At 34.8% G+C, this 14,008-nt stretch overlaps 2 protein-coding genes across 2 annotated transcripts; one reads left to right on the top strand and one right to left on the bottom strand.

The window, feature by feature from the left end:
- Positions 1-1,332: 1,332 nt before the first annotated feature.
- Positions 1,333-13,701, top strand: LOC123314182 (phospholipase A1-like). The gene is made up of 5 exons (XM_044899304.1): positions 1,333-1,535; positions 3,562-3,742; positions 4,104-4,495; positions 12,964-13,148; positions 13,338-13,701. Exons 1-5 carry the CDS (start codon positions 1,397-1,399, stop codon positions 13,575-13,577), a joined length of 1,137 nt encoding a protein of 378 aa, XP_044755239.1. The 5' UTR covers positions 1,333-1,396; the 3' UTR covers positions 13,578-13,701.
- LOC123314181 (UDP-glycosyltransferase UGT5-like) lies at positions 2,375-10,561 on the bottom strand. Its single transcript, XM_044899303.1, has 5 exons — positions 9,616-10,561; positions 6,130-6,924; positions 5,262-5,481; positions 4,950-5,206; positions 2,375-3,038 (listed from the first exon to the last, which is right to left on the bottom strand). Exons 1-5 carry the CDS (start codon positions 9,851-9,853, stop codon positions 2,857-2,859), a joined length of 1,692 nt encoding a protein of 563 aa, XP_044755238.1. The 5' UTR covers positions 9,854-10,561; the 3' UTR covers positions 2,375-2,856.
- Positions 13,702-14,008: the final 307 nt, after the last annotated feature.

Raw genomic sequence — 14,008 nt, 5'->3', positions numbered from 1 at the left:
ATTGAGATTCTTGCTGGTGTACTCCAAGGTTCTGTACTAGGGCCATTGCTATTTATTATTTATACAGCTGATATAATAACGTCTATAACACATTGTAAATTGCTAGGGTACGCAGATGATTTTCAACTATATTATCATTTTCCCAAGGAATCTTATGAGGAGGCATCTCGTACTATAAACAATGTCTTAAAACTTGTTCATGAGTTGTCGATTGATCATAACTTGGTCATTAATCCTGAGAAGTCGAAGGAAATGTGTTTTGCCAGCAAAAATTCTGCTACTTTCTTAAAATCTAATATGACCATCAAACTGAATAATGTTAGCCTAGTATTCACAGATGTTGCTAGAGATTTGGATTTGGATACTGATTTTCGCTTCTCCGAACATCTAAAAACATTGATTTCAAGGGCATATTCCAACCTGAGACTTATTTCCCCCAACCGGCATATACTTGATGTGAAGACCAAGAAAACTCTTTGCGAATTTCTTGTCTTATACCAATTTACATATTGTGATTTCATCTATGGGCCGTATTTGACTAAGATTAATCAGGAAAGGATTCAGAAAGTGCAGGAAGCATGTTATAGGTTCGTACATGGTACATTCCTGTCACTTATAAGATCAGGGAGGATGGGGTCCCCTTTATGGAGTCGAGGAGAAATTATCATTTGGGTTCTTTCATGCATAAACTTTTCAATGCTGATGCTCCACCATTCTTTAAAAAGAAATTCGTTCGACATAGTAACATTACTCGAGACTTACAAGATAGATTCGTGCTTCCAAGGCATAGAACAGCCTTATTGGTTGTTTCATTCTTCGATCCATCAAATTTTATAATTCCCTTCCAAGTGACCTCAAGTTGTTGAACGTATGTGGGCAGTAATGTTTGTGATCCCAATATTTAGAAGCTATATGCTACATGTTGTGAGATTCGGGTGCTAATCGGGTATATTTCATTTGATGTGCTGACTTGGTGTCATTTTAGATACATTGTTTTATATTAGCTCATTGCTGGTCAGTGGGAGTTTGAATAGCAGTATGTTAGACTTCGCCTTTGCTGACTTGGTCATGAGAGTATGTTTTTTTTTGTACAGGTTTCTATATAATAAAGAAGTCATTTATTTTATTTATTTTATTTATTTCCTTTTATATTTGGTATAAATAACAAATTGTTGGTATTTTCGTGATCGTCTTTTATTTAATAGTACTTACACGATATATACTGTTTGCCATCGTGAGGACCGAATTGATCACGAAATTATACTCATTTCATTTCATTACTGTCATTCCCATCTCTGTTGAACACGAAACACAATGATAAAATGGTCCGTGTCATTCAATTTTTTCACATTTTAGTCGTGTTTTGGATTATGAAGACTGTATCTGAAACACAAAAATGAGACTGTTTTTCGCGATTAGCCAAATATTCATGGTAGCTTTAGGTACTCACCCAGTTGAACTGAACCCAGAAACTGATGGAACTGAAGGCTTAACATTCAACCCAAATGATGTTTCCCGGACTCTTGAAGTAGGAGGTAAGGTCCACTTTAGTTTGGTTAAAGAAGGAGGGTTGTGAAAAAACCAGGTAAGTTTTTAGTATCAAGATATTTGGCACTGAATAGTGGTTTCATAGGGAGGCAACGAAAAACGACCCTAAAATTTTCTACCTAAAACGGGATATATTACTTGCCGTTTTAACACACGTTACTTAAACCTCGTTGGGAGGGGATGAATAAGTATAATCCCATATCAAGTAGGGGTAGTTGATTTTTGTATTTGTATTTTTATTCGTACCATGAAATCCCAACGAAATAACATCACTCAAATTTCGGTAAGGATACAATTCCCTTTTATCATCATAAGCCATTATAATTTTGACAATTTCCAACTTGAAAACCGTTCCAGAAACTATGTTGAAATATGTATAATTCAACGACAATTACAGAATTTAATAATTCAGGTGAAAAATTGTCGTTCTTGCATATATGTATGTGAAAATTGTATCCAAGATATTTGAAATTAATAATTTATGAGGCACTGCTTTCTTCTGATAAAGGAACAATATTTATATCTGACCGAAAATGGCTTAGTGGATTAGTTCAATTAGGAGAGACATTAGTGGAAATGGAAACCATTTTGGTTGCATTAATTTTCCAAGTATTTTTTGGTCGAGGTGAGTTGATGATCTTAATAAGGTTTGATGTTTTCATTTGAATGGCTGAAGAGTTGACACAGCAAAATTCTGATATACATATATACGGAACAGAATACACGGAAATCAAGGTTCTCTTCGAGATTTGAAAATATTATAAATTCTCCAAAAAATTTATTCAATTTAAAGAAATATAAAACGAGTTAAAAAAAAACAACTTTAGAGAGATTAAAATTATAATTATAGTACATCTGATCAGTCTATTCGAGTCAAGCTGAATATTTTTTAATAACATTCGATCTCAATTAATTGTTCGGGAAAAAAGAAAGATTTATTATTTTTAACTTGAAGAATGACCTCCTTTCTAATTGAAAACAGTGGAAAATTATTTTTTCCAAATATAATTAAATCTCTACTTATAGTAGAGCTTCTAATTCTCTGAAAGCTCCGTCAGTTATCTTAACTATCTCAATAATATCTTAAGTGATATGATGATTTTTTATATTCAACTTTGGGGAGACTTGGATCAAAAACATGAAAAATTAACGTCTGTTATATTTAATATTCGATATCTTTATTCTAATTCTTCCCCAACTTCCCCTACTGTAGCTTCATAACAGTCGAGAGATACTTTGTTTCATCCATTGATTCATATTAGCAATAAATCATACATTGAGATCTTGATTATCTTCAATGGAGATAACTCAATGATCTGTCTCCAATGTGACACTTTTCTGTTGCTCACAATGGTTATCCCTGTTGTTTTTGAGTAGTTGAAGTGCTTCCTCTGCAGGTTTTTCCGCATCATTATTCGATCTTAGCAAAATTTTCCAACGGTTACGTATCCTTTCCACTACATTCCCTCCTGAGTCACATTCACCACAACCTGTAAAAAAATGTCATCACAATGTCGAAAACAACAACAATAACTTCCTTCAATATGTAATAAAATTTAGTCTCATTTCGGTTGATTTTCCTTGGCATCGAAAACCGCATGATGATAATAATTTGGTATAGGATAAATGAGTGATTTACTATTTACTACAATGTTGAGCACTCAGCAAGGAAATAGATAATGAAATCATGCACTTGCTGATATCATATAACCTTCATTAGACGAAAATCAAGAGATGAAAAAACCTATTTTATTTGGGAATTAATTTTTTTTTGATCATTCCTGGTACAGTACGATTAAAACAGTATAACGCAAAAACATCGTTTCTTCAAATTAACCTCAATTCAGTTTTTGAATGGATGCATAAGATATCAAAATCGATATTTGTAGACTTTCTAACGAGTATATAACGAAAAAAATTCAACCAACGCTCAAAGCACTCAGAAGTTATATTGTACCAAGGAATATGTTTCATAAATAAATGGATTTAAGTTAGAGAAAAATATTCTTTCAGGAGAAAGTGCAGAAATTGAGGAACAATCTCTATTTCCATATCTGAATATGTCATCGATAACAATGATTGACGATGAGGGTCGCCCCGTGATTGGATATTTTACAAAGCCTCCTGAGGGGGGTAGATCAGCTGCAGATCTAGAGAGGAAAATGAGTGGCATTAGGTATATTTTATATACAAGGTGAGTGGGTAAATTTTAAATTACAAATGTTTCTTCAAGTATGATTTTTAAAGAAAAGGTATCTATTCATGGTTGCGATTCCTTGTCAAAAAATTGTTTCGGTCTTTTATATAAAATTTCTTTTTTTGAGCAGACCCTGATTATGTGCAGCCTCTAAAAATTGTACCTGGGCTGTATCTAAGCAGGCACTGTTCGAATAAAAATTTATGTGAAAGATCCACACTATTTTTGACAAGGAATTAATCCCTTAATGTTTTCGCAACTATTCATTTACACCCTGTATGAAACTTTCTACTTTTTAGGCATGTGAATCCTTTTATCATCGGCAATACGTAGTTATGATGATGATTTTTCTCTTCAGGAAAGACCCAAAAGGTGTCACCGTTAAAGATGCAGATGAATTGAAAAAAACATCCTTCGATCCTAAAAAAAATGTCAAGCTGATAACCCACGGATGGTTGTCCAGTGGATCTGAAAAGACCTGCATCGAAATAAAGGACGGTTATTTGGAGAACTGGGATGTTAATGTCATCATTATGGACTGGAGTCAAATAACAAAGAATTGGTATTACGTGAACCCTATGTTTTCCGTTCCTAAGGTGGCACATCATTACGCCATTTTGATCAATGACATCATCAACAATATGACCGTAGACCCGAGAAATATTCACCTGATTGGACACAGCCTGGGGGCCCAAGTCTCTGGTTTGGTATGGAAGGATATGGAAGGAAAAAAGCCAGGAAGGGTTACTGGTAAGGAGGTTCAGAATTTTTTTTGGTGCTTTCGAATGCTCAGGTTGGGCTAAATCCGGTATTCATGTGTGGGAAAATTCACACTTCAAAACGTGTACAAAATATCAGGTTCAAATGAGTCGTCTGTCTATAAACAAACTTCAAACAAGTATGGGCAGTGTGATGGCCATTCAATATTCGTGAGCTCACAGATCAATTCTAAGAGGAATGGATTGGTAGAATGGCCACCACGTTCAGCAGACTTGACACCGGGACACTATTCTACGCTTATTTTAATCAATGAGAGATAACGCATATAACAGGGAGGCAATGAATAAAATATTAAGAATTTATTCAGACCACACCTCCCACTGATATGAATATTATGAATATAAACAGTTGTTACGATCTGAATCGAACTAATCATTTAAGTCAGTTGACTTAAATAAATTGCTTATTCTATAAAGATACTCACAGAATCGGACGATCAGTTTGACGAGGTAAAATGACAGTAGTATGACCACTATCAGAAATATGCATGGTGGTAGAACTATGAGAGGTAAGACATCCAGTAGCATATATTGATACCATGGAATGTCCAAAGATGACACTCGTAAATGTGGCGCTCCCCGAAATTTAATAACATATTCCGTCCAAAATATTAATGTTTCTCTGGGACTTCTAGGTTTCAAATTCATAATGTACGACCTCCATTCTGCATTCTGTTTGTACCTACGAAAATATTCAGTAGTTTTTGTTACGTGTATTATATATAAATTTTGTTTACCTTGGTATCTCCAGTAACTCTTTTATTGCTAGGGTAAGAGTGGATTCTGAAATTTCAAGAAAATCGATCGATTTTGCATAGCCACCTCGTTCAGCTCTTGCAGAATTTAAGAACTGGTCTGCTTTAATCGGGATGGTTAGCATGGGTATGCCACTATTCAAAGATTCCATCATACTGAAGAGACCCCCATGTGTAATGAACATTTTTACATTTTTATGTCCTGAAATGAGAAGGATGTGAGATCACCGGTTGAGATAAAACTTTTCAAAAAATTCGATAGACTTGACTAATTGCATCAGAATTTTCATACCAACTGCTCCAATGAAAAAAAAAATCGGTACGACATAGGTTACGCAAATCTCCTTTTTTCTTAGAAACTGAAATCCAATTTCTTAAACTTTTTCTGTAATTATACCTTTCGATAGTTTTTAAAATTGATCTTGAATAATTTTTTCGTTCTTTCTTTAATTTTTCCAGCAATTATTTTTATGTAACACATTTGACAATATATTTATTATTCAACACACCTTAACCAAAAGTAATGGTCTTAAATTTATAATGAATATGGACTTCTCCAGCGAAGGTGGACATGAGAAAGTACAATAGAGTAGTACATATGTAACTTTAACTTAATTGTAATCAATTTTATTTAACTCTTGTTGGATCCTTTCTGAAAGTCAGAATACTATGAGCAATCAAAAATTTTTTCAAAATAGGAGAAACAAACTTCATTATCAAGATAATCAGATATCTTAGAGAGTTACGTCATTATCTGGAGCATTATCATTTGAAATGAAATTGAACCTAGTCAACTCACTCTGTGTTGAAAACCCTATAGTGAAAATCGTCAAAGAGTTATTATACCTACGCAGTATATCCTGTTGAGGAAACCATTTCCTCGTTATAACATTTTTGAGATTTCTAGGCAAGCTCTCATTCTCCCATTTCCACAAAACAGTTTCTTTTAGTTTCGAAAATACCTCCATGAATGCATTCAACTGCTCTTCTGGCATATCCTTGCTTCTGACTGAAGTACCCATGCTGAAATATATAACCCCATTTGTCGAATTGTCCAGTACTTCCTGAAGGTCTTGTGGTAGGGCTTTTGGAGGATTTATATGGAACCCTCCGATGTCTATCATACTGGGAACTTTGGGGATGGAATTATGAAAACTCAGATCAGCATTGAGGAAAGTCAAGGATATATTGTACATAAAATCCTCCAGTCTAGGAGCTGCTGGAAAGTTGTCTTCCAGAATCTGCTGTTGGGCTGGAATCCTCTGATAATGAAACAAAACTTCTTGCAGCAAATAGATCAATGTATTCTGCATCCGTTGCCAATAAGTCATCTTATCGAAAGGGAGCAATATATCAGGGATATAGGCAGGAAAAGTGGGATTGCCGACGTATCTGTTAGTCCACTGACTAGCGTCAATTGTGCTGAAACCTATCAGGGGAGCTTTGAAGTGCGTGCCCAGGTAGAACAGTGCCTCGCAGGCAAACTGTTCCACGATTACCAAGTCGAATGTTCGATTTCCATTGATGAGTTCTTGAAATTTCGGATGCGACATGAATTTAGTCAAAAAAGGAGCGGAAAGCTTGTTCGCTATCAAGGCTAGGAGGAATGGGTTCTGTCGCTTTTTGAACAAACTTGCGGATCGACCTGAAAGGAATTGGTATTCATTTATTATATCCGATTGTGAACCTTGGGAAACATGCATATTAAGAAATCTTAACAAGCTCCTTGAAGCTTCTTACAGTTGACGATTCAGTTCAGATGAAGGCATGAAATTGATTTGGTTATCTAATAAGTTTATTAATTATTAACGAGATCGAAAGTTTCGGCAAAGCCAATAAACTCAGATATTGAATATTGAAGAAGCCATGCATTAACAATTCACCTATAGATGAACATTACAGAAGAAAAAATGCAAAAAAGAGATGAAAAAGAAAAAAATACAAAGAATAAAATCACGAGTGACACTATTGCACGTCAGTTACAACAGTTGTGAAGAATAACAAGAAGTAGTTCCAACACAGAACCTTGAGGAACTTCACGCAAACTCCACTTATTTAGTTAATTATGGATTTGCGCCAAATATCGTCCATTCAGTTCGATATTTTCTCTATAACGGTCTCTCCCGACAACTCTTGAAATAAAATTGAATATTTGAAAACATATGCACACAACATGTATAACTATAAATAATTTTCAAATTTTGAACTTATTGGCTTATCTACCAACAAAATTCTGAGGGACACTTTTTCCTAAATGACATTGTAAAAAATTTTAGACTCGAAGCTTTTTATGGATGACACAATGAAGATATGTGCAGATTATGAGGTTTCCGTGAAAATCATCAAAATTTTAGATATCGTAAATGGGTATTTAGATTAGTTTAATAACTCTTGCTATACTTCGTGATTTTTTTCATCACAATTTTCGAGTGCCTTTTATTCAGTTTTTTTTTTGTGAGAATAAGTACACATTTGAAGTTTGAATACATCATATTTTCGAAGTGATTCTCGTGAAATTTCAAGCACCTATGAAGACTTTTATTTACTGTCGACGATATTGAAAAAGAGGTTTTATCTTTGGGGTTAAAGCACAATTTTTTCAGGAAAAAAGTATAAAAATTTTATGGCTGAATTCAATTTTTTCATATTCTGAAAAACTGATTGATAAAGTATGGAATAGTATACTTTCTTATAGTTTCATTTTGCGCGGATTCCAATACAAGTGAATTGTATTTGTTGAGAAAAATGTTAGAGTTAGAAAGATATTTTTGTCTTTGTATGAAAAAACTTGAGCTATTTCAAGGGTTTTAATTATGTATCTTCTTACTGGAAGATTGGTTTTTCGTTCATCATTCATCGTTTCATATATGAAACGTAAAATGGCTTTGAAGTTTGTATTTATATTCTACAGAGTTAGAAAGAGTGATAATGGAATAAACTAATCAAGAAAAAACTGTAGAATTTTTTTTCTTTAATGAAAAACAATATTCGTAACAGCGAATCACATTTCGGAATTATTTCTTTAATTATTCATTGATAAATATATGAACACGAAATTCAAATGGGATTAATTGCGAACAACTAATTATTTTTAATTATGAGTTAATGACCTCAATCTTCTGTTCAAATGAAACTATACATACAGGACGTCCAGTAATCCGTGCAAAACTATTGATAGATCCTGTCAGTACAAATATGAGGATTCTACCCTAGTAAATATAGTAATAAGTCTCACGTTTCTGGTATGATGAGCATTTTTTGAATTTCTGAACAATGGCTTTACCTCGATCTTTTGAGTGCTAAGTGTCATGTCTACAAATTAATATAAATTAAAATGACTTTACTACTGAATATTATACTGATACTGAAATTGATACAATTGGGGTTAATATTTGATTTCTACAAATTTTTTATTAACAATTTTGACATCATGACTGTCTTGAGAAGTATAATCATATGTAGGAGAAAATTAATATTTTGGCTAGACTCTTGAACGTTCATGACCTGGTCTTTCACTAATTTCCAATATTGTACAAGGTTTACCTGACACTCAATATTCAGAAATTGATTGAACCTAAAAACTTTCCCTACCAACCATACTTCTGACCTAGAAATACAAGTTTTTGTCAGTAACTGAGCCACTGAATAATATCATTAGCATGCCAACGATAATATGTCCTTATCGTTTTTTTAACGGCAAAAATGCTGTTCAATTGAGGTAATCGAAGATCTTAAGTCATTTAAAATATGTTTTCATTTTCTAATGAAAGAGAAAGTATGACCGGTTTGGTTGTAGTATCCATTTGGATATTGGTAAACTTTGAATTTAATCAGGGTCTAACACACAGAATTAGCCAACTACCCTTAGATTTGCCGCCCCATCTACGAATTGCATTTCATTGAAGAATTCAAAAAAATTCTCACGAAAGTTTCCAGGTTTAAGCTCTTGTGCACTTATTTTGTAAGTAGGAAAGCTTCTGGTTGAGGTACAAGTTTCCTGGCATCGAAAATTCATATTTCCTGATATGATTATACTCAAACGCACTGGATTATCAGCAACCGGTTAAAATTAAAACATTCATTAAGCGTCACTATGTAAACAAATGGCTGAATGGTCATTCGAAATGGGAAATGTTATCTTCAGTAGGAGACTAATCAAAATGAGTTAACGAGTTCAAGGGCAGGCTCTGATTCTGATATACATTGGTATAGTACACTTTCTTCTTCAATTTTTTAGTATTGAGTAGATGTTATACAACACAGAATTCTAAGTGAAGATTTGATATGGATACATTTCAATTCATGGCTATGTATTATGGTTAGCTGTATAACTTACTCCAAGATTTGTTGAAAAGTCCGTCCAAATAAATTTCCTCATAGTTTTCCGAACTTGCTTCTCTTGAAAATGGACTTACAACTGTTACATTATGTCCTCTCTCAGCCAGTACACTCATCAGCGTACTCCCAGCTATAAAATGGCTGAATCCAGGGGAATAAAACACCCCTAAAATTCTGGCACTGTTAACGATTCCGAAAAACACGCACAACGCCAAACTTCGATGTACGTATAACATATCCACTTCGTACTGTCCACTAAATTCGAACTATGAGAAAACAGAACCGTATTCGATTGTGGTATCGTAACAGTTGGAATGATTTTTCCTCTTTTCCTCAACGATAAGAGGATGGGTGGTTATCGACGCATATTTTCAGTTGACCATTTTTGCATTCCTCGGAAAAAATGAGTAATGGCGGTGGAGATTTCTCATCCTGTTTATTGTCATTTGTACGTCAGTAATTATTATTCGAGCAATATCATGTAAATAAGGACTCGAGCTATGTGAGTACACAAGTTTCCGTCCTTTATATTCAGAATATATATGGGTTGGACGAGTTCGATGATCCTTATGATCAAAACATTTTCGATGAGGTAATCCTCCTGTAGCCAAAGGTTTCCTTGCTGATTGTTCGTTTTGGAAGGGGAAGGGGTAATGACGTGAATCCATAACGGACTGATTTGTTACTTGTTTTGGATAGATCAGAGTGTACCTTTTAAGTCGTCCACATCCATAATACTGTTTCAAAGGACAGACAACCCAAACTAAATCGAATGCATAAGTAATGATGAACGTGAGGTAAATTCAACATTCTCCTATATCTCCTTGTATACAGGGTCCTGCAATAGTGCGCTAAGCTTCCATAGCTGCCGAACCAGACGTTTTAGAAATTTAGTTGAAAAGCATTAACTTTGTACTTTCAATTCTGCATCTCAGGAAATCATTTTCTAATATACAGGGTTTTCCCAAATAAAATTATTCAACAAATGAGTGAATTTTCAAAAGGAACACCCCTTATATTTTTGCATATTTTCAATGCTCTTCAATACCTCTACCAATATGCAAAATATTAGGGATATTTTTCCAACGGTACGGATCTTATTCAGAAAAAACTGCAAAATTTCGACGAAACAGTAGTTCGGTAAAAGCCCTTTACTGATTTCCAAAAGCGATAGAAACATGAATTCGATCAGGATTTCTTTTAACTCAAGAATAGTCTAGTCATCGTTCCTAAACGATCAACCTCTCTTATACAGGGTGATCAAAATGAATGACCAATTTTTGAAAAACTTTTAAACCCTTCCAAATCATAATCCTTGAAGTTCAACATGAAAATGATTATGTATGTCCGAATAAGTAACACATACATAGTTAACATAGGTATTATTGGTAACTTGTGTATTCTAACGATTACAGAGTTTTATCGGCATCCAAAAAAATTTTGATATTATGTGGATTTGGAAAATGTGCCATAATTTTTGAAAATATCTTAAAACTTTCACTGGGAATACGACACGACACGAAATAGAAATAGACAAAATCAAGCAATTTGGAATAACCTGTACATAATATATTAATACTTTTTTCATTCAACTTTTGCATAGATAAGTATAATAAAATTGTATATTCAGAGGAGTTAATGATAATAAGCCAGAAATAGTGCCTAGAATATACGATCTTTCTGCCTATTCAACTTTATGATCCTTAAAAATTACCTTGAGGTAATGCTAATTGCATTCATTTACCATTGCATCGCAGTTACATAATATACAAATATTATATTTTTCTCTCGTTACGCAATGAATCAATATTACACTGCGCAAAAAAATTAACGCACATTCTGAAAATCTCAATTTTAATGAAAGTTAACTCTACATTGACTTTATAACTTATTCTCTCGGGAAGGTTTTGAACGAAACAAGAAAAAATGGAAGAAAAATTCAGGATTTCACCGAATCTTATGTGAAAGAAGAGAAATGAACAATTTTCAAAATATTGAAACGCTGATAAGTGATTTCATACTTGGTATTTCCACCCCTTGCGTTAATTACAGCTCGGCAACGACGGTTCATACTCACAATGAGTGATCTTGAAATGTTCTAATCTAATCCTTCCCAGATTCCTCTGAGTTGGATTCCTAAGTCATTAAGAGTAGCTGGATGATTTTCTGAACTTCTCAGCCTTCTATTGAGGTTTTCCCAAACCTCAATCGGATTGAGATCTGAACTTCTTGCTGGCCATTCCATTCGAGAGACTTCAACCTCTTCAAGGTACTCCTGAACGATGCGCGCACGATGGGGTCTGGCATTATCGTCCATAAAAATGAAATTTTCAAAAATGTATGGGGAAAATGGCACTACATGCTCTTCAAGAATGTTCCTTATATACTTATCAGCATTCATAGCTCCGTTATCAACGACCACTAGGTCTGTGCGAGCAGTCAAAGATATTCCACCCCATACCATAATCGATTCTCCCCCGAAACCAGTAGTATTCAGGAAATTGCACTGAGCATATCTTTCATGTCGACGTCTGTATACAAGGGAACGTCGATCACAATGGTAGAGGCAGAATCTAGACTCATCTGTGGAGAGAACTCTTTCCCAATCGGCCTCTTCCCAATGGATATGCTCTCTCGCAAAATCTAAACGCGCCCTTCGATGGGCTGGGGTAAGAGCTGGGCCTCTTGCCGCGACACGAGGCCTTAAATTATATTCTCTGAGGCGATTTCTTATTGTCTGAGTGCAAATTTGCACCTCATGAGTTTGCTCAAGCTGAATTTGAAGGAGGCGAGCGGTTGCAAACCGTTGTCTCAACGAAGAAACTTTCAAGTAACGTTCTTGAATGGCAGTTGTTACCCGTGGTCTACCCTGTCCTGGTTTTCGGACATTCATACCTGTCTCCCTGAATCGCTGCAACATTCTGGACACACTTGTATGGGAAACTCCAAACCTTTCTGCAATTCTTGTGTATGTCCACCCTTCTTCTCGCAAAATTACCGCTTGGGCACATTCCTCTTGGGTCAAATTGCGTGTTTCGCGTTGCATAGCGATCGAGTGTAGAAAATCAAACGAAAGAAAAACTATTGATCACTAGAATTTTGATCGAGAACAACTGATTTTGGAATGGAGCCAATACATTCAAAATCTGATAATATCATCTATTTTTATTCTTGCTGGGAATAAACATCTGTATTGAAGAAAACCGCTGAAAGTGGATAACATATGCATGCATAATTCTGATAAAAATAATTATCATTGAGAACACCTTCAGTTGTAGAATAAATTTGAGATTTCCATAATGTGCGTTAATTTTTTTGCGCAGTGTATTTTCACACTTTGTTGTAGGACTGGATCCGGCCTCTCCAGGATTTGACCGCTTCAAATTGTTAAACGATAGAATTTCCAACGAAAGTGCACACTTTGTCGATGTTATACACACATGCGGAGGTATCCTCGGCATTTTGAACCCCCTGGGACATGCAGATTTTTATCCCAACGGTGGTACAGCAGCACAGCCCGGATGCACTGATGTAGGTATTTGTTGGCCGCCTTCTTGAGAGCCCTAAAACTTCAATATCCGACATAATACAAAATTTGAAGAAAAACTGAGTAAAATAGATATTTCATATTTCTAAAAATCACTTGATGTTTTCATTTGTATCGTGTATCTTCATTGTAATTTTGTTATTTGTTTTTATGATTCAGTCTGAACTTTGTAGATCCTCAAAATCGCATCATGCAGCCATGGTAGGAGTTGGAATTTTTTTGCAGAAAGTGTACGCTATCCACAGAGGATCTTCCGTGCAACAAAATGTGATAGTTGGGAAGAATTTATTACTAATAAATGCTATGAAAATGAAAAGATAATAATGGGGGAAAAAGCGCCACCAACAGCACGAGGAAAATACTTTCTCATGACCAAACCAGCAAGTCCTTTCTCGCTTTTTGTGGAGGAATGAATTAATAGATGAAGAACTATTCATATCCATGTTTTCAGTATTGATTTCTACACGTTATTGTCCATTTTGTTACAGAGCACCCTATTGGTTATATAAATAAATATGAATCATTCAATAAATAGAATGGTGTTTGAGTTAAAAATATCTTTTTCAGTAATAGCAGATGTATATAGTGTGATACCGTTACCAAATAAGTGTGTGTGTTTAGGGGATGATTCCTTGGCGAAAATTGAAGAGTGTATTTCACCACAGACAGAGAGTCTGAAAATTGTATCATTACCGGTAGATTCGGGTGATTTGGGACAGTCCTGTATCTTGGGACAATTACCCCCCTTGCAGAATTCTTGTTTCTTACCATTTATGAGTGCAGGGACAAACTAATAAGATTGTGTAGCGTTTTTGCGGTTAGTTTAACAATTAATTCCTGTTGA

This window comes from Coccinella septempunctata, chromosome 5, assembly GCF_907165205.1.
Source record: "Coccinella septempunctata chromosome 5, icCocSept1.1, whole genome shotgun sequence".
NCBI lineage: Eukaryota > Metazoa > Arthropoda > Insecta > Coleoptera > Coccinellidae > Coccinella > Coccinella septempunctata.
This window is presented reverse-complemented; position numbering and strand designations above follow the sequence as displayed.